This window comes from Rutilus rutilus (assembly GCF_951802725.1).
Source record: "Rutilus rutilus genome assembly, chromosome: 25".
NCBI lineage: Eukaryota > Metazoa > Chordata > Actinopteri > Cypriniformes > Leuciscidae > Rutilus > Rutilus rutilus.
In genome coordinates, this window is record NC_140229.1 from 12,612,745 (window position 1) to 12,638,688 (window position 25,944).

A 25,944-nucleotide genomic window follows, 5' to 3' on the forward strand; every position below is an offset into this window, starting at 1 on the left:
GCAGAGCAATGATCAAGGTACCTGCTCAGAATACATCTAAGGCCATCAAAAGATCTTTGAACATCATAAGGGATACTAGTCTTTTGATTTAAATTGTTGTGGACAATCATTTGAGTGGGCAAATTGATGCTTCATATTTGAGCAATTTATTTTAAAAACAATTTAAAAATAAAAAATAAAAAAATATTAAAAAAATATTACATTTTAAATTAATTAATTGGCACAATGAATTTAGATTAGATTATAACAGATTCTAACAATTACAACAAAAATATTTAACAATTACACACTTTAAGCAGGTATTCAACAGGCTGACGTTACCGTTTGATTTTGAAAATGAACTAAAAAGCTATTGTACATGTCTGCTCTTATCCAGGACTTTTAAAGCCTTTACAATGATCTGATCTCAAGACCAGAAGCAGGAAAAGAATGCTTACATCTGGGTTCTTTCCAGGTAATGGTGCACTGCTTGTTCTCTCTCTCTCTCTCTCTCTCTCTCTCTCTCTCTCTCTCACACACTTCTTTTCTTCAGATCTATAACGCAGTGGAGCAACTAATGAGATCTTTTTTTACCACTAAATACATCGCTGGAACTTCACATCATTAATCTTATAAACAAACAAATAGAACAAACACAGAGTGGTCTAAATCATCAAATAAAAGCAACACAAATTCAGCCTAATGATTCAGTTCCTTTGGGTGAGCCATACAGTATAAAACAGTAATCATTAGTAACCAATGTAAAGGCTGGTACAAAAAAATACCATGGTATTAGCATACCATGTTTTTTGGACATTTGCCATGGTAATGCCAAGGGGTGTGACGAGATCTCGCGAGACTAAAATGTGACGAGATTTCCCGTCGGGTGAAAAGCTGTCTCGAGATATCGCCATGACGGAGCGTGAGGGTGAAATAAGCATTGAATATTCCACCGCTACACTCAGATTCGCCTCAACTGTCGATTTGCTGTTTTTATAAAAAATAAAAACCATTATGAACTAATGTAAAAGTCTGCTCTGCTCATCCAGCACGAGTTGCCGTCGCAATCAGTGCAGCAAGAATCACAGTTCATTGACAACGTGACGATGGCGGATGATTGGTTGCGCAACAGAGCCTAAATGTCTGATACCGGTAAATGTCTTATCTTGTACTGTAGAATGCGCGCTCAGCACTGCTGCTCCCTGCTATACACCGAGTATGCGCGATCACAAATTTGAAAGTGAAAGTAAAACACAAGCTCCCTGATGCGCGCAAATTAGGCTCCATACATACAACAAGCCTGTCTCCTACCCATCTCTGGACTGTGTAGTTGTGGCTATGGTCTCTGTTTTGGTCGCTTTGAATATTGAGAGAGTACTGTAACGTCTGAAGAACGACAGACAAGGGAGACTCCGTTTCTGAACTAATAATCGGAACGCAAGAACAACTGTACGTAAACGCACCAGCCTCGTTTCTCTCCACCCAAACTTTTTCGAACTCACTGCATTAACTGGCGTTGCAAAATAAAACAGCAATTTCAGAGTATGTGCGCTACAGTACTTTGATTATTTGCACTTGAACTTATTGTTTGATAAACTGATTTACTGCACTTATTGTTTGCACTTAATAAGACAAAGATTTATTTTTGTTTTTTATACTGTTTTTATTTCTGTGTTCAATTTGTGTAAAGGAGTTCAGTTGTTAGGAGGTCACACACAACATCAATCAGAAGTTCTGGAAGCTCATAAATGTACAGTAAGGTCTGAAGAGAATCATGTGAAATCATACAGGAGAAAAGCCAGTCAGTAAAAACCTTTTACAGTGCTTGTATATTGTTTTCTTTCAAATGCATTTGATAATTCATACTCATAAAGTAAACCTGAAATGACATGCCTTAGAATATTTTTAGTTAAAACATTTCAAAATGCACCTGCATACTATTTTTCCAGTCATGAGTTTTGGAGGATTGAGGATTTCTGAAAAATCGTGCAAAAGTCTCGTTCTCGTGAACCCAATCTCGTGTCTCGTCTCGTGAGATAAGTGATAAGTGTCTCGTCACACCCCTTGTAATGCCATGATACTAGTCATGTACATTACTAGTTCTGTTTAGTTCAACTTTAATTAAATAGTGTTGGGACTTCTTGCCTGTGTTACAGTTTCTGCCAATCGGCCTCTTCAAGCATTCTCGCTGTGGGAATAGACTGTCAGTCGCTGACAGCTTGTCCGCTGGCCGACAGGGACGTGCTCAAGCCTTAAGCCCAGGGGGAAATGGTTTGTGTTAGTGAAAGCCATCCTAATATTAACAGTCTCATTTCAGAGTGACGAGTGGCCGAATTCACCTGTCAGATCCGTCTCAGGACATGCGCAGCAATTCCCCCTCCTGAATCAGAAAATGTCAGACAATTTGCTCTCCTAATTAAGAGTTAAATGAAGCGTTCAGCTTGACATGGAGTGATGAATCTAAGCTGTCCAATTCAGAGAATCATATATTCATTAAATTAAAATGGACCATATTTTTCTTAATAAATGCCTCTGGTCTCATTGTGTATGATTCATCAGTGCACATTATACTGATTGTTTTTATTAATAAATAAATAAATGTACATAACTATTAATCATTTATTGATAGTTATTATTTAAGTCTATTATTTCACTGGATTCGCAATGTAAACATCATAACTAAGTATTGTAAATACATTGCTATGATAATATACACAGGTTATTATAGGCCAAACCAAATGTCCTTGGCCTGAAAAAAAGTTGAAGATATGCAACAAAGAAACTAGCTGCATGAACTTTGAGGCTTCTTGCTGATGGTTAAACAATAGCTAAAGCTAGCAAAGCTGAGATACCCCATAATAATTCTGCAACAGTACAAGAGAGAGGAAGACACTCTGAATATGCAAAGTGTCTTATCTATTCTGAGCGATAGACGCAGAGAAAGAGAGTTAGGGGTCGTTTTTAGTGCAGTCCTTTATGATCTGGCCATTCTGCCTGTTAATGCCATTGTGAAGTTCTCATGATGTTCATTAAGGCAGTGCTAATTAAGCTCTAACTCTGGAGCTCTACAAAACACTTAAACAATCCACACTCATAAAAAAAGAGGTGGGGAGAGAGAGACAATGACACAAACTAGTTTTACCATCCTTCTCAAAAATGACCCAACATTCTGCCTTTACGCTGCAACACTACAGCTCTTTTCCAAAACATTACGAGATATCTACCTAGACAGCGCTTTAAGGCACAGTAGGCACACTTTCAACATGAAGTCTGTTCCTAAAGGTTTGCAGCAAAATTATGCTGGCTTTCAAGATTGTTTTGGAAAAATAAAGGCAGCATCTTATGCATCCTGTATGAATAAGTCATCTATCTATCCATCTATCTATCCATCCATCCATCCATCCATCCATCCATCCATCCATCCATCCATCCATCCATCCATCCATCCATCCATCCATCCATCCATCCATCCATCCATCCATCCATCTATCTATCTATCTATCTGTCTGTCTGTCTATCTGTCTGTCTGTCTGTCTGTCTGTCTGTCTGTCGCCCAAGAACAAAATTAAGTCAAGTCAAGTCAAGTATATTTGTATAGCGCTTTTCACAATACAGATTGTATCAAAGCAGCTTCACAGTATTAAATTAAAATAATACAACAAGGTTTGTTTCTAGTGGAATTAAGTAATAAAGTTAATAATTCAATGAAATTGACAGTAAAACTGTGTGTGTGTGTGTGTGTGTGTGTGTGTGTGTGTGTGTGTGTGTGTGTGTGTGTATCCTCAACAAAGCCCAAAATTATGTCTTTTGGTATCAGCTGAGTCACATCACTAGATTACCATTATTGTTTAGCATGTACGTGTTGTGGAAATGTTGCCTATGTAGACTGTTTACTTACAAGGTTCCATTTTAGTTAGGATAGGCAGCTGTTTACATAAGCAGTAGACAGTGAAGAATTGCCAGGTTTGGAAAAATCTTGCAACTCAAAATACAAAGTGAACCTCAACACCTGAACCTCTCAAGGCCTTTGAATGTACAGCCCATGTGCTGACAGACACTTTCTGTTCTCGGTCCATCACTGCCTAGTGACATCTCTAACTTCCTGCGATTAAACTTATCACTGCTCACAGCAGAGCCTGTGGTGGCACTAAGCCACATCTGTCATATATCCCCTCCACCAGGACCGGTTCGGAAAACACGTGGCCTAATCCGCAGCGGAACTGCAAACATCCCCTATTTAGGATGCAATCCAGCTCCAGGATTGGTTTAAGCTGGACATAACAAATCTAGTCGACACCCAAACATAGGCTGATGTAAGTCAATTTGGAGTTTCTTCAAACTATAGTAGTCAACATTTGAAGTGGATCAAAACCTTTCATCAAAGTTATACATGAATTTTGAACAATACCCGTTTTCGTCCAAGGACGACTTTGTTGAACTTTTTTTGATCCACTTCAAATGTTGACTACTGTAGTTTCTGACTAGATTCTGGCTGGATGATCAATAATGTAGAGGCTATAGTCTGAATCAGCAACTCTTGAAATGCTTCTCAGGAGTGAGGACGAGAGACACCTCAATTTGTTGGAGACAAGAACAGGTACAGAAAGCGAGACCGACTCTAACAATAGCGCAAGCCTGTTACAGCTTGTATCGCCTCGGTCTTTACAGCTCTTGTGACATATGCGATGGCAACAATATTTTGGGACAAACAAACCACATTAGAGGATGCTGAACTCAATCGGCTAAATTCAGCTCCAGGTAACACTGAATAAGTGTGCTGTGAAAAATCTCAGCCTCAGCGAATCACCTTCACACAGCACCTCTTATTTACTGTTATCCTACACATAACCGCCTGTCACTCCTGATAGCCTATTAATTATTCATATAACACAAATGTCAACATGTCTCCATAGTGATAAAAACTACATCACATAGCTTCTCCTATTCTTTTAGGAAAACCAATGTATTACTTTGAATATATATAAAAATGACCCCATGCTTTTTTTTCCCCTCTGCTGTAATATCTTTAAAACATGCTGGACCGCTGCCAGACCGCTATACATATACATGCTGAATCACTAAATAGCAACATTAATAAAAATAAAAAAATACTCATCATTCTGCTAATGTAGAAGCCTCGTTTTACAGGAATAAAGGCTATAGCCACATTCCAATATGAATGTGGAGAACAATGCGGACGGCAAAGTTGCATTAAATAAATCAGGCCCTGCACGAAAACCAATTTTAAAAAGTCATCGCCGCATGATAAAACCTTACAGAGGCAAATGAGGGAGACAAATGGGGAAGGCTCCAGCCAGAGCCGAATCTAATAACGTTTTAGGCCACACACGCGAGACAAAATGTGTTGAACCTTGCAGTTCTTTTTATGAGGGCTCAATGACCGGCATGAAATATGTGAGACTGCACTGTACTCACAGAAAGAATTAGAGCAGAACTTCATCACCACTAAAACTATTTAGGAAAAGACAGAGTGCAAGGTTTGCTAACAATTCCTGCATGTCATTGGGGGAGCTGCTATTTCTGTACACACGTTCACTTCGCTATCTTAACCTAAACATAACAGAAATATATATATATATATATATATATATATACATAATATTTCAAGATTAATACAGAATGAACACAAACATGTATATCTTTAGTGTTTTTGAACATTGCTTTTTCATGAGAAATTATACCATGGTACATGGTCCAAAATGTCTATAAAGTCTAACCTTCACTTCTATCTGTTTAATAAATAGGCTTTTAGACATTCCCCCTGTTTGCCTTTGTGTAAAACCCAATTTGAAGTATCCAATGTTTTGTACTGTTTGCCCATTTATCCAGGGTTTCCTCACAAAAAAATCTGCCCTTGGACTGCCTCAAATCTATTTAGAACCATTCATTTTCACTGGTTTGTTCAGGATCCTTAAAGAGATAGTTACCCAAAAACCAATGTATCTTTCTTCCATGGAACATAAAGGGAGAAATTTATAAGCCGTTTTATTCCACATAATGAAAGTCAATGGTGACCATGACTGTCATACAATTTTCAGTAAATAACGACAGTCTGTTCCTCACATAAAGCTGTCGTGTGGCTTCAGGAAACTTACAGCGCAGTTAAGAGTCATTTTATTTCACGAGAACAATATACATCACAAAATAAATTATAAATAAATAGCTTTAAATAAAGTTTTCATAATATCAAATTTTTTGATACCATTGAAATTTCATAAATGTTCCAATATATTAGATCTGTGCCTCAGATGAGACGGTAGCCTAATTATTTTTTTTTTTTTATAAAACTTATATTTTAAGTTCTGTCATATTATTCAATAACTTTTACTGTTTTTTTAAATTTTTTACAATTTTTTTACCATGGTATCGATTCAGTATTGGTATCGAGAAAACACTATCGTGTTTACCGGTATATAACCCACCCCTAATACAGACTATCGTAGTGATTTGTCCACTTTCATTCATGATGACAATTTTTCAACTATCCTCTTAAATACTGTAATAAGAAATTCTCACAATAACTTCAGGTCATATTGTAAGCGTGGGTATATTTGCAGAGCAGCTGCTGGGGTAGCCAGGTCAAAGAGAGGAGAGAGACTGTCTACCTTCACCTGTTCCTCAAGTTTAATGGTTCTGAGCACAAGCGGGCAACATGACCTGAGAGCGCATGCTGTCCACGTTTGACCCAGACACATATTTTATATGAAGGGCAATTGAACGCACAAGGACAAAAAGCCACACTACTACACAAACAATGTCTAAAATAGCCATCTTTCTGGAGATAAAATTTGGGGAGAGCTTGTTAAGGCTAAAGAGCAGGGAGAGGTGCAACATCAAGGACATCTTCAAATTGTTTAAAATAAATTACTTTTGCTCAGAGGTTATTCACAAAAAATAAAAAATGACTGAGGAGACATTTTCTGCTGTTCAAATGATAAAAAAGGTTTCATTTCAATTTGATTCCATCGCTTCAGTAGTTCCTCTATAATAGTACCTGTAGGTGTGCTGAGAGGCCACGAATAAGCGTGAAATGCTCTCCAAATCCAGGTTGAGCGTTATGAACCGGGGCAAACAGCCATTAGATCTTTGAAGATAGGAAAGAAAAGACGAGCATGTCTACTAAAATGTTCAAAAAAATATAAAGGTACATTTAGGTGCTTATTTATATTCGGGGACAGTAACAGGGTTGTGATGGTTTCTTTGCTCTGTCCTTGTAAAGATTGAGCCAAAATAATTTTTATTTGTAAGTCCTGAAATACACCCATGGCACCTCCTCGGAGGTAGTACAGCATTAGCAAATCCATGAATAATCATTAACGCCAAAAATATGGTTAAAAAGAATGATAAAGGCTTTGCCATTTTAATAAATATTGGATTACTCTTATTTTTTTCCCATATTATTTCCTGTGCTCAGCTCACCTGCACCAATCATTCAAGTGTATGAGTGGTGCTTATGTATGGATCCATAAACCAAAAGAAATCACCGGAAATCACTCCTTCCTTTAGCTTTAAACACAAAGCCAGATGACAGTATGTCAAATTAAAGAATTTCAATAACTACAGTACTAAACTGCTGCTCTGAGGTGCTTTTCCTAAAGCCAACTTTGGTCGTTAAGTTCTGTCATTACCAATAGAGTTCAAAGTTGGCAAACGATGCTTTTGGGAAACGCACCTCAGAGACAAAGATCATAAAACCTCACATAGAACAGACAAAAGATCAGCAGAAGCAGCAAGAAACAGGTTCCTTTAAAGACCTGTGGAAAGATGAAACCAATCTCAAAGTAACTCCAGTGATAAAGCCTCTGCTGGAGAGTGTGAAACTGTGCCAGCACAGGCAGACAGGTGAGCAGGGTGTGAAACCCTCCTGCCAAAACAGAAATCAATACAACCATGAAGTGAATTTCTGAACCAAGAAAATGTCAAGATTAAATACCACCTAAACCTTACCCTAACCATTAAATAATACATATTTAGCATGAAGCATATTTTAGGACCATTACGATATTTGCACTGTGACATCATTTTCATGTCAATTAAGCACCCCACCCCCCACCAAATGATTTGTTTATCAGTGGCAGAGTAAAGCATATTTCAGTACTATTAACTGATGCAGATGGTTTCTAGGTAGTTACTAGTTAGAGTAAGTTTCTTGGTGTCCTTATGTGGCCTACGGTCATCAGCATTCGCCCACGTTCTGCTGTTCTGGACATACAGTTCCAGAATGGGGGATGTGTGTCTTTGGTTTGTCAGCATAAGTCAATTTCTTCCTCTTCTGTCCTCACTTCAGAGGCTTGATCATATAAACATGGATGTGTTAAAAAAACAAAAACAAAAAAAAAACAGATACAGGATTCCTTCACCCAGACACTAGGTTAAGGGTTGCTAGGCAGCACTTTGCTGGATGTTCAAATGAAGAACAAAACCTGCACTAAAAACACACAAAATTAACCAAAGGGAGTGAATCTTTTTTATTTTGAATAACCCACTTTAGGGCCATTTGACATTATTTTCATAATCCTTACAAGGTCTCACAACAGAAATTCAAAACAACGGGATCCATTACTTTAATGTGGTAAAATATTATGTGTTATTTCAAAATGATGTGCTGTTTTTCATTTATGCTGAGTTTATTAAAAACTACTAAAAATACTAAAAATACAAACAAAAGTATTAAATCAATACAGAAATATGGGGAGAATGTACGTAGATTAAATGTCATGAAAATAGTGTACTGTTACAATGCAAAAAAATATTAATGGTCCTAAAATTTTCTTTAAACAAAAATATATTTATATATTACAGTTCAAAAGTTTTTATAAGAAATTAATACTTTTAAATGATAGTAAAGACTTTTACATTGCTACAAACAAATAGCACGGTTTAAGCAGCACAACTCCCATCATTCAGCTTTTCCATCATTGGGCCAAACCGTTCTCATTGCTTAACCGTTACATTCCGTGCCGATCCGGCCCACTTGGTACGGATACGATTTCATTTTCAACTGTGAGGCTGATAATGGAGACTCTTTGGAATGTCATACAAATGCATCAGTAACGCAAGAGTTTACAGACGATATAAAGCTGTAAATAGCGACCTCGTTATGCAGGATGATTCGATATATTTTTTTATTTGATTAACTTGTGTTTACTTCACTTTAGTATAGGGCGCTTTGCCAGCTACAGATCCCTTTGCAGGGATTTTGATTGACAAGCGATCTGACCAATACTAATCCACTAATCCACCATCCGCCAAATCCGCCATTTTGCCCGACAAAGCAGTCAGGAGAGTTAGTAGATTAACGTCGGTGGACTTGAACTTATGTACTGATGTCTTTCAGCGGTTGAAACAACATTCCTTTTGATGGTCATTCATGTTTATTTGATGCTATAAATTAACTAGAAGGAAGAGATGATCGGTTCACAAGCAGCTCTAACTGAGGTGCTACAGCGGTCTGTCACGACACATTAAAGAGCCACAAAACTTAAAATTTCTTTACAAAATTACCAAATTTGAAAGTTGAGACTCAAAAGTCCTGTCTGTCCTGACTGTTGTCAGTGTCTTCTTTGCACCGCGATGTATTTTTCACTGTGTGAGAACATGATGTGTGGGGTGAGAGAGGCATGGCTTGTCAGACAAGAGAAACTAAAGGGGGCGGGTCTTTACGAACAGACAATTCCGGGCCTTGAACGGTTATTAATCGTGCCATGCCGTACCAAGCTCAAGTGGAAATAAAACTGATAGGGATGCACCGGGTGACCGATCATAAATCGGAACCGTTTCTTTTCTTTTTTTTTGCCAATTTTTTCGGAAGTGCGCCTGCGTGCACAGACTACATTATCATTCACAAACATGTCTTGCAGAGCTACCAGTCTGAGGCACAGATACCAAGAAGCGAACAGCCGTTAGTGAACTGGCGCACAAATAAGAGCCGCTTTCCTGCACTCGCTGAAGTTGCGCAAGCGTATTTGTCCGTGCCCTGCACTAGCGTAGACAGTGAACGTTTGTTCGCCTCAGCTTCTCATGTGTTGGATGAGAAACGAAACAGACTAACTTGTGACAATTAAAGCTGAAATACTTATTTTTGTAAAGAAAAACTTGGATGCAGTTTTGAAAAGCTAGAAGTAGGCTAAACCTCAGTTCTGTATAAGATGAACATTTTTATTTTACCTTAAAATTACATTGAGTTAATTTGATTTAAAAAGCACCTGCTGTAGCATCTTTGTTTTACTCGTTGCACTACACATTATTTGATTTAACATTTTGGAATAATTTATTTATTTTGGTTTTATTTAGTTTCACTGGTAAAGACGTTTTTTCTTTACAGCGAATTTAAAAACAAAAACAAATGCTGAATGAATGCTGATTAAGTAGCCTAACATCTTTGTTTGGATTGTTGAATGTGTGTTGATTGTGTTGTTAGGGTTGCAGAACTATGCAGTTGCTGCATTTCACATGGTTACAGTTAATGTTTGAATTTAAGGCTAGTTTTATGTACTTTCAAGTTTAACCCAAATTAAAAACAAAAGCTAAATGCTGATGCTAAATGTCAGTATCTATAATGAATGTGCTTAATGCGCAGTTACTGCTGTTAATTCCAGATGGTTACAGTTATTGTTTTTAATAGCCAGAAGCCAATTTGGCCTGTTAAATACCAAATAAACATCTTGTTTATTGTTTATCTTCCATTCATTCTTGTTTGTTGCTTAAAGAAAATAAAACCGGAAATCGGTATCGGCCATGAAAAATCATGACCGGTGCATCACTAATAATAACTGAAACCGTTTCTTACCATTGTTCGGCCCAATGGTGGAAAAGTGGCTATTGATAATAATAATAAATGTTTCTTGAGCAGCAATTCAGCGAATTAGAACGATTTTTGAATGAAAATGTAACACTGAAGACTGGAGTAATGGCAGCTAAAAATTCACCTCTGCAATCACAGGAATATATTACATTTTAAAATGTTTTAAATTGGACAAAAAGTTATTTAAATAGTAATAATATCTCACAACAGACATACATTCTGGAGATACATTGGGAGATTCCCCCCATAAAAAATTCCAACCCAGAACATTTGCACACCAAGCATGCAGGTAAAACCTGTCGCATTCAAATCCCACACCTTTAGTAACTGATAACTGAGAGAAAGAGAAAAATGAGAATTGAAGTGAGCCTGTCAGAAACAGGACTAGTATAAAATGAAAAGCAGACAGACTAGGTTAGAACAACTCGGATATGGTGCTGAACATCTCAAGACTGCGAGAGTCGGCAGAGGGAGAGAAAGAGTGAGAAAGAGAAAGGGAGACACACTGGTCAACTTCCCAGATGGTACAGCGTGGTAAACACGACGTTAACAGGAAGACAGCAGGTTAAGAGGATTTTCTGCAGTTTAATGAGAATGATACAGATCATTATTAATGCTTTGTAAAGCAAGCTGGAGTTAAGATAATGGGATACAACGTTGTTATATTACTTCCACTATAAGACGCTGAAAATTAGATCTGGCGGGGTGGGGGTACTCAATCTCAACCGCTTTTTAGCATTAACAAACTTTAATGAATATAAACGACAAACCTGACAACAATATTCACACTAATGATACTTCAACCACAAATCCACCTTTTGTTAAACAATTTGGATTAAGAAGTACTTCAAACAAGGTAATATTCTTCAGAGTGAACTCTACGAGGAGTAAATGAAAATCTCCCACACCTACCTTCTGCATTTTAGCCTTCCTAGCATTCTGAAGCAGCCTGCGTCCCAGCTTCTTGGCGTACCAAATGGAGGCAAACATAGTGTGGCTGAGCGGAATCTCTCCGTATGAATTATGAGTAAACACTGTGGAAGAGTCACCAGCCACAGCGTCAGAGAGAGAGAGAGAGAGAGAGAGAGAGAGAGAGAGAGAGAGAGAGAGAGAAGGAGAGAGAGATGCTCTTCACACTCCTCCCCCCTCAGTAATAATCTACACACACACACACTCAGCCTAGAGCAGGTGAGAGAGAAGGAGGGAGGGCAAAAAGAGACACAGACTGCTCAAAGAAGTCGCAAATCTTACATGCACTCTCTTTCTCATTAACATCTCACTGATTTCATTCTCTTGTCTGCAGGTTTATTTACATATTGTCAGTTGGAGGTCCGAGCAGTAGGTTTTCTCCTTGACGGTATCGTGTGCAGGATCTGAATCTGTGCTAACAGAATGGGCGACCCTGGGCCACTACAGCCCCCTTGTCACTGAGGAGTAGTACATGAGTCTGCCTGGGCTCGGTTCAGGGGCTCTTCTGGCTGTGTGAGAGATGAATGTGGTTCCCTAAGCTACTGGGCTAAATCATCTAACACTCCTGAGGTTCCTCTGGGACTAAAAACACAATCTGTCCATGCCATCGGTTAGGATAAACATGAGCTGTATCCCTCACACTTCTGAAATGCTTTGCTCAAATTCACATCTTCGTGAGACCGCTACTGTCACTGAACATAATGCAGGAATCTGCCTATAATTGTATCATGTACTGTAATTCCACAAGCAGCAACTTAAATTGTGTTGGAAAGAACAAAAAACACAAACAAGATCTAATTAAAGGTAAAGTTCACCCAAAAATGGAAACTCTTTCATCATTTACTCACCCCTTTCTTCTGTGGAATGATGAAAAGTGTTTTTTTAAATACAATGAGTCAATGGGCTCCAATGTTGTTTGGTTCCTGATATTCTTTGAAAAAATTTGGAAACTGACAATTAAATATTGACTCAACAAATTGCTTTCAACTAATTATCCCCAAACAAAAAGATGCATTGTGGTATTTTTCGCTTAAAGTCTGGTAAAATAAAATAAAAAATACATTCAAAATATTGTGTTCAGCCAATCCCTCAAGTAGAAGTGAAAAATCTGTTTGCCGAACAAGCCTAAAAAAATAAATAAAAAAAAATAAAAACGTGCACCTGAGAGAAACCATTGTGGATTCAAATGTATATGCGCGGGAGAGTGAGAAGTCGATGGTGAGAACGACGACAGAACATCATTTCCAGACAGATTTTCCATCATTTAAGTTGTGGTGAGTACTGAACTCTTTATTTCTTAAGTCTTGTGTACGTTAATTTGAGTGCAGGTCTCAATTTCAACATAAAACCGAAAAACAAGGTTATTACATTACCGCGCCTGATAAGCATTCGCTAAACGAATTAGAAAGATTCTCCGAATGTTTTACTTTAGGACACAGTATATTTTACATACATAACATTGTATTTTGCAGAATAACAGTGAATTCACGCCATTGCTGGTTTCATGATAGCATTTTATAACCTAATTTAGCCCATACTAATCTCTCAGTATGGGCATACTAATCTCCCATACTAATCTCAACTTTATTATGATTATATAAAATGAACACTAGGTATACCTTTCTGTTATAACTTTTTTTTTTTCTCAATGTAACCCAGCATCGTTAGGTCTGACTCACCAGGTATAATTTAGTGAAGAAAACGGAATCGGAAAACAGAAGTGAGTATTTAACAAGAGTTGTTATTGCACATTTGTTCATTCCATATTTGTGTCAAATACTGTTAGCTCTTATGATGTGTAATTTGTGTTAAGTTGCTTTACTGAGAGCCGCCATGAGCGCGCTAAAATGTGACAGTGTAATTTAGGCTGCATAAGTTACGAAGTTGAAGTCTGTCATTTTGTGTTAGTCTGGGGGGAACTTAGTCTGGCTATCACCAGACCAAGCTCAATCTTTAAGATTGAACGTGGTCTGGGGAGTCTGATATGTATTTTCTATTGCTCAAATGACTACGCTAGGGATCGACCGATATGGATTTTTTAGTGCCGATGCCGATACCGATTTTTTTTCATCAGCCTTAGCCGATGACCGATACGGGCTGCCGATTTTCTTGAGCCGATTTTTGGAGCCGATACTGCTTTTGCTCCCTCAATTTACATCATAAAAATGACACAATGATCATGATGATAACAAATGTTGCAAGTCTCAATTTAAAAGAGGATCATTTATTGAACTTAAAAAAATATATATTTAACAAATAGTAAAAACAGGTGAGGTAGAACAAGTAAAAAAAGAGTTACTAAAATACTGAAAATAATTATTTAAGCATAATTAAAAATGAGCAAAAGGTACATTTGTTACTGTATTATTTATTAATCTTTGTTAATCTTAGTTAATAAAAATACAGCTGTTCATTCAGCTGTTCATTTGTTCATGTTATTCACAGTGCATTAGGCTAACTAATGTTAACAAATACAACTTTTGATTTCAATTATGCTTCTATAAATGGTTAAATTAACATTATCAAAGATTAACAAATGCTGTAGAAGTGCAGTTTATTAATAGTTAATGTTAACTAATGAAGTTAACTAGAGTTTAATAAACTGAACTTTATTATAAAGTGTTACTGATTTGTTATACACCGATTCAGACGTCTGGTGAGTTCAGTGTTGGATAGATCAGTTGTTATAATGTATTGCCATACATTAAATAGAATCGGTTTAAAGGAGTCATTAGTGCGTGAATCAGAGGTTTCATTAGCGGACGTGTACGTGTTTGTGTGATTATCCCGGCAGTTTAGGACATCGCACAAGATTTGTGTCAACACAGAAAACATTTCATCACTGGATAGGTTTTTGGGTTTATTGAAAGTGTGGTTTGTGTCAGCTGAATGTGCGGAACGTACGCTTTTCAGAGAAGATAAGGAAACGTTTTTTTTTAGCACAAATCACATCCAGCAGGTAATTCAGGAAAGAAATGTCCCAATCCTCCACATGAAACTTCGCTCTTCCGACCTTTTACCATCATGTCAATTCTCAATTGATTTTGATTAATATGCGCGAGGGAGGGAGAGCAAGACAGTCTGAAGACGGTGTGAGTGTGCGCGCGCGCGGCCAGAGGAGGAGCGCGCGCTCTCTCTCTGCTCGTTCTTTCAGCGACATGCGACCTGTCACAAGCGCAGTTTTCAGTCATCAACATCACTCAGTGATCAAATAAGGCTATGGCGGGATAAAAATTCGCTTTGGCGACCGCAAAAAAACGCAATATGTGGCGGCCGGTGTTGATTCTGTGGCGCACTTCCACGAATTAGTCTATGTGTGGGAAACTGACTGGAGACACACACACCACACGCGTCCAAACCTCTGCCAGGTGGTCGCTGAATAAAACTCCCACAAATACCACGGAACGTTGTCGGCATTACTTAATCCTATGACCAGTGTTCGTAACAGCTACCTTATGCATACGAATAGCCTACAACTTAGCTATTTGCAGCTCCCTAAATACAATGGCAAGCAGTTTTATAGAGGCATTCGCGTTTTCCATTTGGACCCACAAACTTGCTTAGCTAAAGTTGCTAGTACATATAGAGCTACCTGTTTCCACTTTCAAAGTGTATGGCAATATTTCAGCTAAGTCAAACAGTTAGAAGATGCTTTGGAAGTTTAAAACTTATCGTTGTCTTGAAGAGCAGATTCCAGCACTCTGCTAGTGGGGGAGGGGCAGTGGAGCGTCTCCAGCAACACAGAGCTGCCTGTGGACGCCTGTCTGTAAATAATGCCGGGAAAAAACTATCGGCGAACGCAGCAGCCGTGTATCGGCCGATGCCGATACACGTACAAAACGCAAATATCGGCCGGCCGATATATCGGTCGATCACTAGACTACGCAATTGGATAGTCCTTCAACCAATCAGACCAACGATCCGGGTGACGTACTTTGCAGAGCGACGCGAAAACTCCAGGCAGGAAATGTGTAACCAAATGTGTTGATCAGCGGTTTGCAGAAGCAGCAATGGAATCGAGCGATTTTTGCAGGTTATGCAAAAAATAAATACATGAAAGTTAGTGGTATTTACACCCGCTCGAGCGATTTGTGTGCTAAAAAGAAGCCATTGAGCATCGTCGAGAGGTTAAAAGGAATTGGACAGAGCCATAACTGGATTGGATTAAATCCGCCAATAGCGCACCAGGTGGATAAGCCAGATTGTGATTGGTTCCCGCAAATTTGTAAAGGAAGCAGCAGAGATAAATGTACAGGTTTCCAGCCTGAGCTGCAGGGCGAAATCAAATCGCCGGCAGATCAGTTTGGGTTTACCCAGTCTAGGGGGAACCCCTAGTAACGTTACTAGCTTGTTGAGGACACAACGTGGCCATGATATCATTTTAGGTAACCTGACATCCTCAGTTGGTTCTGGCTTACTTAGTACCCAAGGCAAGATTAGATACGGAGCCTCTAAACTAGGAAAAAAATTAACTATTATTGTTATTAATACAGAACTATAAACCGAAATTTTCTAAACATTTTTAATTTATTGAATAAATGTTGTTATTTCAGGCCAATAAGAATATCAATAAAAAAATAAAAGTGGTGTTTGGGTTAATGCTAATGTTACTTCAAAACGTAGTATTATTTGATGATATTACATTGACATTATTAATTAATTGACTAATTTAATGAATTGAATGAGGACCAAATTGGTTTGCTGTAATCCACTAATGTATCCACCTTATTATCAATGCAGAAGTAGCCTAAGCTATTTTACGTGAATATGCAAGACTTCCAATTCATTTGTTGCCCAGAGTGTTACTGCCAGGATCCGCCACTAGACATCCTCATGAATTTAAAATTCATTAAGATGTTTTAAGGTTAAAAATATTGCTGCATGTGATTTAAAGACATAAATTAATCAAATTTGAAAAAAAAAAATTCTGTTCTGTCCCTTGTTGTCAGCTATTTAATGCAAGGGGACTTTGTCATTTATTTATTTTGCAGGTTTTCAGCATAAGAAGTCCATGCAGTATCGCTTCTGCAAGTTTTCATCACATCACCAAGACATCCTTTTCAAGCACTACAGAACTTGCCATTGGTCAGTTAATGCAACTTCCTTTCCCTGTTTACACCCAGAATGTGTTTGTATTTTTAAAAGAATTGGGGCTTTAAAAACACATTTGTGGAGGGTACATTCAGAGACTGGCATTAAGGAGAATGCCACATTTTCTTGTGACAACTGTGATTTTAAAGACATCTGCTCTCAAACAACATTTATTCACCATTTAAGAGGACATCATGAGTTCTAAGTACCTCCTGTGAGAATACTAAAATTCAGATGAAATTACTCTAAACACTGAGTTAAGTAACCCTGAAGTACTTCCCGTTTTTCTTTTTTTCTTTTCTTTTTTTGAAGTCTTTCAAATATTTGTAAATGTTTTAGATGTTTAATGTTTAAACTGTTAAGATGCAGTTTCATGAACTCAAAGTGCCTCTTGTGAGAGTACAACAATTGAAGTGAAGTTACACTGAACATTTGAAGTAAACCCACTCTAGTTACTTGCATTTGATGGTGCTTTTGACATTTTTGCACTTTAGCAAATATTTGTAGATGTTTCATGTTTAAACTGTTAAGCTGCAGTTTCATGAACTCAAAGTACCTAAATACTAAAATTTAAGTGAAATTTCTCTAAACACTGGGTGAGTACACTCCCCAGTTACTTACATTATGTTATTTGTTTATGTTTTTACAGATAATTAATGTTTTTCAAATTTGATTTTGTTAATGTAAGGTGCAATTCATCAGCTTTGCATATATTATCAGAATCCTGAATTTAAATGCATGATTTTTAAGGTCTACTGTGCAGAATGTACTTTCAATGTATTCACCATTTTAAGGTATTTTCACAATACTGTTGTATATTTAATAAAATGTATTAAATAAACTATTATATTATTAAATAAACAGGCAGAATGGCTTGAGTGTTTAATATATAATGATGTAATACATTTTCTTTTGGGGCAACGGGGAATAAACAATACAGTAAAGTTGCTTTACTAATATAAATTTACCAATATACATTTTTAGTTTAGGTAAAACAAAAAAAGAATTCTACTACAATTTAAAATATATAATTGGGCCAATAACATGGTTTGGTAAACGTAATTTTTTTTTTTTTTTTTTTTAATTGGTTCAACGTATTATTTCTCATTGAGCCAATGTTAACAGACTAATTTGCAACAATTGCTAAAATTAAATTTACAGAATTTCACTTTGGCCAAATGAAAAATTTAGATGTGACCAGTCACTAGAAAATTTTGAGTTGGGGAGGTTAGAAATTTTTTAGTGTGTGTTTCGCCGAAAAAAGTAAGGTTTGGGATTATATGAGGGTGAGTAAACAATGACAGAATTAAAAATGTTGGGTCCCTATAACATATCAATTGTCTATCAAAATGGAGATTTATGCTTAAGTATCCTGTTTCTGCAATCAAAAGTCAGAGATTTGAACTCAAACCAAATACTTTGGGCTCTGCTTTACAGATTCACTCTACAGCTCTATACTCTCTGAAAGTTAACAATTATCTCAATTGTTTCTATTTTTAACTCTCCTACGGGATTGTATGAGACAACAGTGATACTTAATGAAGTATAAATGAGGACCCTATTAAAGGCTGTGTCTACATTAATCCGGATACATTCGTTTCAAAATGCTATCCGTCCACACTAGCGTTTTCCAAAAGTTTCTCATCCACATGGTAGGAACACACTAAATTCATCTTACAGCGCATGGGTAAAACCTCATACAGTAAAAGCTCCCTGAGATGATATGGACAGGACAGACAAAGTTTTCAAGCTATACTCCTGGTAGAATAATTTTTGCTTAGCAAAATATCTCACCATTCACTGATGCGTCCACTCAGTCACCATTATATGTTTGGTCTAAAACGCAACTGCTCTCATGTTTTGCAGCAGGGCAGCAATTGCGAGTACATTTTCTGTCATCTTTCCAGGACTGAGATACAGTATGAAGAGTGTACAAAGTAACATATCTTTAGCAACAGTGTGAAAATGAATAGCACATAACTGACACAATAGTGATATAAGCATACATATCTATCGGTACAATATGAGTCACATGACTGAAAAGGCTTCATCATTTTCGAATATTGTTTTCAAATTTATCCACTTGAAAAAGTGTTTTCAAAACAGGACAAAACCATGTGGACAGAAGGCCAAAACGAATAAAAAAATATGCATTTTCAAAAGAAAATGTATTAGTGTGGACAAGGCCAAAGTTAACATGAAATGGAATTTGCAACACATCACAAATGAAGTGATTAAATGCATTAAAAAGCTGAGATTCTAAGCTTTAAAATGATAATTATTTTGTGTTGTTCCATTCATTGGTTGCTTAGTAATTTGAAATCTTAAAAAAAAAATAAAAAAATTGCGGGGGGGTTAATCAGATGCAAATAGAAATATAAAACCAGTCCTAATTGAAAGAGAACAAGTGGACAAAAAGATTGAATCCAATATTGGGTGATAATATTGCATAACAAGTGATTTATAAGCAATTTTTGTAGGCCGGTCATTTTTGACCTGGAAGACCACAAGTGTGACAATGTGCCATTTTGTACAAAATAAACGTTTTTCAAAACAAAACTCGTGGTGAAAAATTTAAGTAGACTAGTGTGATCAACAGTGCCAATTTTCTTCAGATTTTATTTAAAATTTCCAAAATTATTCAAAAATAATGTTTTTTTTACCCAAAAAATGAGATGCCTACTCTCAAATAAATGAGGCCTACGATTAATCAGATGCAAATAGAAATATAAAACCAGTCCTAATTGAAAGAGAACAAGTGGACAAAAAGATTGAATCAAATATTGGGTGATAATATTGCATAACAAGTGATTTATAAGCTATTTTTTGTAGTCCGGTCATTTTTGACCGGGAAGACCACAAGTGTAACAAGGTGACAAACCCCCCCCCCCCCCCCCCCCCACCCCCCCCGTTTAAAGATAAACGTTTTTCTTTGGAATAACGAGCACCAATTAATTCCACACATTCACACACACACACACAAAAAAAAACAGGAATATGTATTATGAAATAGGTATTATGAAAGCAACTATGGTCAGTCTTGATTTTATTTGGACATTAAATCTCCTGAGCTATTAGCAATATTTACCTAATATTTACCACCTAGGAATGGCTTATTCTACCATTCAAAATTTTGGGGTAATTGTTTTTGGAAATTGTTAAAGGAAATTAATACTTTTATTTAGCAAGGATGCAATAAATTGATAAAAAGTGATAGTAAAGACAATATTTCTTTTTAAAATAAATGCTGTTCTTTTGAACTTTCCATTCAACAAAGAATCAACGGTTTCCACAAACACGTTAAAGCTACACTGTGTAACTTTTTAAGTTGATTCTTAGCAAAAAACACTTTGTTCTATCAAAAGTATATGTGCTCATTCATGTGTAATTACTTCCACCAACTAATAAAGTATTCTCGTAAGCGTAAAATCTGCCATTTAAAATACATACGAGCGAGTCGCTCGAATGGCGGAAGCCATTTGCACCTCCATCTTGAAAATACATTCGCCAAAGAGGGACATACCTGGAAATTCAAGCTTCGCCTTTCACGTTTTACACTCAGTGACACCGTGACGAATGCGAGGGGGAGATTAGTCGCGACTGCCGGCAGGTTTGAAAGATTGCTGAAGATGGAGGATAACTCCTATTTTCGAGGACATGTAGCAGAGTCGCCAAAGAAGCGAGAGAGAGAATTAAAACGTCAACGCGACAGGCAAATCAGCAAGACCAAAGTCAATATTGGAGTAACTTTTCCCAGATGGAAAGAGCTCATGAGGAGCAAAGATTTTAAAACAGACGCCGGAGTTTCCTGCTTTCTTCTCGACAGGTAATTCAGCCTATTTGTGTAAATTCGAAGTTTTATAGTTGCTTGTCTAACCATAGCATGGTTGTGCATAACGCCAGAACGACCTCTAGTATAACTTGCGTTACTTTTCCTCGCGTCAATGGTGAAAAGTATTGTTTACCTTGTAACATAAATCTGTGCTGCGACGGATCATAGGTGATGAATAGTTTTAAAGGCGCAATTTTTGCGAAGTCGAACTGGAAGCCATGTTAATCTTGGAATAATACAGCCACCGTAGGAGTTAAAACGCCCTCGGAATTGAAATGAAAAGAAACTAATATTCACTGGGTAGTCATATACAAGTTTACCGCTAGATGGGGGAAAATATCACACAGTGTAGCTTTAAGCAGCACAACTGTTTTCAACACTGATAATAAAAATAATCTTGAGCATCAAATTAGCAAATTAGAATGAATTCTGAAGGATCATGTGACAATATTTTTGTTTAAATAATTGCAGCCTTGGTGTGCATAAGAGACCCTCTTGTTATCATGTTGTACCGAATACTGTTTGTAATCAAACCATGAAACCTCTGCTGAATCATTGGATGAAGCCATGAAGTCATGATAAATTAAAAATTGTACTTGTCTATAATGATTAACCATCATTTGGTAATGTTTTTGTACTGCTTAGTTCTAATAAGAATGCTTTACATTTTTCAATAGCTATCATTTTTAACACCCAGTTGACACACAGATCAATGGTCAGCCCTCATACTTGTAAGACACTCATATTTCACACTGATCTGCTAAGTGCGAGTATTACGGCAGGAGGAGAGATTTCATTATTCTTCCTTCCGCTTCCCATCACACCCCAGCATGCATTTTCACACGCTACAAATGAGCTCCATTTCAACATCACCGAACGGTCTTCGCTGACAACGTCACACATTCACAGAAATGCACTCATCAGCAAAAGTAAATGAACATAGCCTCTGAAATCCCAGAGGTTCTTTCAACCATTCCTAGAGTAGCTCACAGTCCTGGATGCACTGATAAAAGCCATCAGATCATCTATCGATGATAATAGTGAATCTGAATCCAAACCTTTTCAGGCTAACTGTACATTATGATGGTAAAAAAGTTAATTCTACTACATCAAAATGGGAGCACTGAGATCTGAGCAGGCAGAGCGAGCTCTTTCAGCCAGCAAATACGTCAAAATGTTAACATGAGGGTGGTGTGGGATCGACAATGAAGGAGGGCTATGATTCGCCCCGTGTGGGGGTGAGTGGAGGCGCTACAGAGTTACGGAAGCCTTGACTCATGATGTTACTCACTGATGTTCTTTTGACAGCATGGAGCTGTACAAAAACATTGGAGTACGCCTTAAAGACGCAAAACACATTAAAGGAGTGGCAAAAAAAGCCACATGCATAAAAAAATATAGTAGAGAGCTCTAATGAGATATAATAAGGTGCACAACAGAACAGGTTATTAAGCAGGAATAAATAGGCTATTCTGTGCTGGGCACAATTTTACAAGTACATTTTCTTTCTCATGTTTCAAGATAATGAATACATGAGAATGTGAAGAAAGCCACATGTATAGCTCCAGGTTCATACATCATATTCTAATTCAGTTAAATATTTACACAAAGTAAAGCTGTGAAATTGTGAAATTCTCTTCTCAAATAAGGAGATTAATCAAGCGGGTTTATAGCTGAGAGCTAGGCATGATTCAACCCCATATCCTCATGATTACTAAAAAGTATAGCAGATATTAAATCTAATCAACCTGTGGGTTTCTATAGCTAAAGAATAAACAGTGGCATCTAAGCAGGAATAACAACTGAGAACAAATTGAATTTGAGGCAATAAATCTCTCCTGCATTGAATCAATAAACGGCTCTATTTTGCTTAATGACGCACCTGTACACCTTGTGCTTGTTACATAACTACTGCACTTCATCTTCAATTCACATTCTAACTGCTACATATTATTATGATTGTTACATAATTCCAGGACTGAGCAGAGTAAAGAGCTCTTGATTCTCCTCCGACGCAAGCTGATTAGAGAATATTGTTAAGGAACTCTGGTATATATGCATCACATTCACAAGAAATAACTACACTTTACAGTAGTGTACATGCAACTTTTACTTTCTTAAAGGTGCAGTAAGTGATTTCTCAGAAATGCTGTTGAAAGTGGTTCAGACCAAGCGCCAAAACACACTTGCAGCCAATCAGCAGTAGGGGGCGTGTCCACTCATGATGGGGGAGGAGAGAGAGTGAGCAAAAGGGAGATTTAAAGAAAGACTATAGAAAGAGAGATAGCGGAGAGACATTACAAAAGAGAAAATGAATATCACTGGAAAAACAAGGTTATGATCAGGCAAGAGCTTCAGGACCTGTGTTAAAGGGATAGTTCACCCAAAAATAAAGATTCTGTCATCATTTACGCACCTCAAGTTGTCTGTTTCAAGTTTCTTTGTTCTGGTGAAAGAAATTTATACAGGTTTGGAACAACTTGAAATGAGTAAATGATGACAGAATTTTCATTTTGGGGTGAACTATCCCTTTAATATTAGAAAAGCTAAGCGGGAAGGCCTGAAAACAGAAGCCAGGGTAGTATTGTGTTTGCTCTATACGTATGTTTCACAGAATCAATACATTCTGTTGTTGTAATATTAGCTATAGTAATAAGAAGGTTTTGAGTGGAACTTGTATGGTACAATTAAATATAAATCTTGCTCTAGGCAAATCACACTTATTTATCAAATGACAAGTTTGATACATAAATTATGGTCCACTGGAAACTTCATTTTCGTTTCAACTGGTGCTGAAATATGCTTGCCTTAGCACAGCTCCTTCATTATCAGATCTGGCTTTGATTATCCTGCGGCGCATCTGTAATAGATGGACTACAGTAGTGCGTTTTTCAGACTGCATGCATTGCAGCAGCTATTGATTTTTGCACACCAGGGAGCTCCGTGTACACAGGGATATTTCCTTGCACTGCCCGTTCATGTCTAGGAAATAGGCCGAGGGGCATTGCATTCTCTAAATAATAGGTCTACCCCAGAGGGGTTGTGCGTAAGAAACCAGCGGTACACCATTGTTGATTCTCTTAGTGAGTCAGAGGACCCTACACTCCATCATCAACACAGAGACCATCAGAAGCAGCAGACTGAGGGGTCATTCAATCAGACGCTGTCCATTAAACAAGGCTTTATGGAGTAAGTCAAATTGGGATGGTGGCTTTGAGACCACAACTTGTTTAATAATAAGTTCAGGGCTGTCTCAGGAACAAGCGTGAATGTGGACGGCGGCTGAAATGGCCGTTCTGTTAAGAATAGGAAACAAGGATGCACATACAATATATTCCATAATTCATCCTGAAAATACATTCTAAGCACTTATCACACCCCTCAACAATCACAATCCGACTGTACACACAAACACATTAAGATTCAAAGCATGCATCCAGAAAACAGTTTTTCCCTTTCTGAAAAGGTAAAATCATTTCTCGCTCAGATGTGTCACTCATGGCCGAAATGCTGAAATCAATCACATTTCATCTGAAGGTGATAGTCATTGAGATGGCAGTAGAAAATGTGGCTGTACGCCTTCACATGACAGAGCCCTGAGGAAATGATGAAACCAAAAGAGGCACTAAGCAGAATCGAAAGAAAGAAAGAAAGAAAGAAAGAAAGAAAGAAAGAAAGAAAGAAAGAAAGAAAGAAAGAAAGAAAGAAAGAAAGAAAGAAAGAAAGAAAGAAAGAAAGAAAGAAAGACAGATAGATAGATAGATTAGTGGGCATTAACATTAGGTAATCCCCCAGTTATTGCTGTTGGCAGATGGATCAGACTGTTTGTACTCGAAAGGTTGTAAGGATAAGATTAAAATGTGTGTATTGCACATCAGTTTTATAGTAAGAGGACACACATTCAGATCAGTATTTGTCTCTCAGCAGAGTCAGGCGGTCAGGATCACACAGCCATACGATCCTATTGATCCCAATTAAATTATGGAGCCACATCATGACCTTGACTCTATAGACATGGCTGCCACATGCAGAGTTACGTCATGTCAAGGATGAATCATAGCAACGTAACCATGGCCTGTGTAGCTGACATATTCCCATCTGAAATTATAAATAATCAAACAAATATAAGTCACGATCAAATAGATACTATTTACTTTCTCAATACACATTCCTGATCTTACTAAGAATAACGTACTGGTGCACGATATCCCCTAATAAAATTAAGTCCTAAATACATATGTGCATTAATGAACAATGTATGTTCAGTCATAGATGTGTTGGTATGCATGAGGAACATACAGTGGGCTGGACAGATTCCTGGTCCACATAAAGGGCAGAGACTCTGACAGAGGTCTACATCAAAGTGATCTGTAGCTCGTACTCTGACAGGTCCCTCTTACCCCCTACTGTCCTGCCTATAACACCTTCTCAATTTGCATCTAACACTGTGACCGTATAGCACTAGGAGCCAACTGCAAAGAAGAAAAAGCAGTGGACATAAAAAATAATAATATATTTTCAAATATTAAAAATACACAAAAATATATACTGTATATATACACAACCATTCAAAAGTTTTTGAAAGAAATTAACACTTTAAAATGTTTGCAGTAAAGACCTTTACAAAGTTACAAAACAGTATTTTTATTAACTAAAAATATAACTAAAATTATTAAAAAATATTTTTTGTTAATTTAAATAAAGCTGAAATAAATTAAAATATAAATATTAGAAGAACTTGAGTTAAATTAGAAATGTTGCCTAAAGAAAAGTTGTTTAATTAGAAATGATGCAAAATTAGGAATGTAGCCTTGGCAACTAATTTAAATAAGAAATAATACTAAAACTGATCAATTTAATTTAAAAATAAAATTGCTTAAACAAATAAAAAATTATTAAAGCTAAATAAAAAATGATATGATTTCTGAAGACTGGCTGCTGAAAATTCATAAATTACATTTTTTTTTTTAAATATCAAAATAGAAAACAGTTATTTTACATTGTAATATTTCATACTATTACTATTTTTACTATATTTTTGATCAAATATATGCAGTCTTGGTGAGCATAAGAGATTTCATTCAAAAACATTTAAAAAATCTTACCGGCCCCAGAACTTTTCAATGGCAGTTTATATACATATATACACTCACCTAAAGGATTATTAGGAACACCATACTAATACTGTGTTTGACCCCCTTTCGCCTTCAGAACTGCCTTAATTCTACGTGGCATTGATTCAACAAGG

General features: G+C 37.0%; 1 protein-coding gene across 2 annotated transcripts in view; it reads right to left on the minus strand.

Annotated features, from left to right (window-relative positions):
- Positions 1-25,944, minus strand: part of dlg2 (discs, large homolog 2) — a 203,592-nt gene that overhangs the window by 98,014 nt on the left and 79,634 nt on the right. Inside the window, exon 1 of one of the 2 annotated variants that reach the window (XM_084400197.1) lies at positions 11,717-11,796. The exons of the other annotated variant lie outside the window; for it this stretch is intronic. Coding sequence (XP_084256323.1) covers positions 11,717-11,794 — 78 coding nt within the window. The 5' untranslated portion in view covers positions 11,795-11,796. Of the gene's footprint in view, positions 1-11,716; positions 11,797-25,944 lie in introns of those variants that run through there. 2 annotated transcript variants of the gene reach the window in all.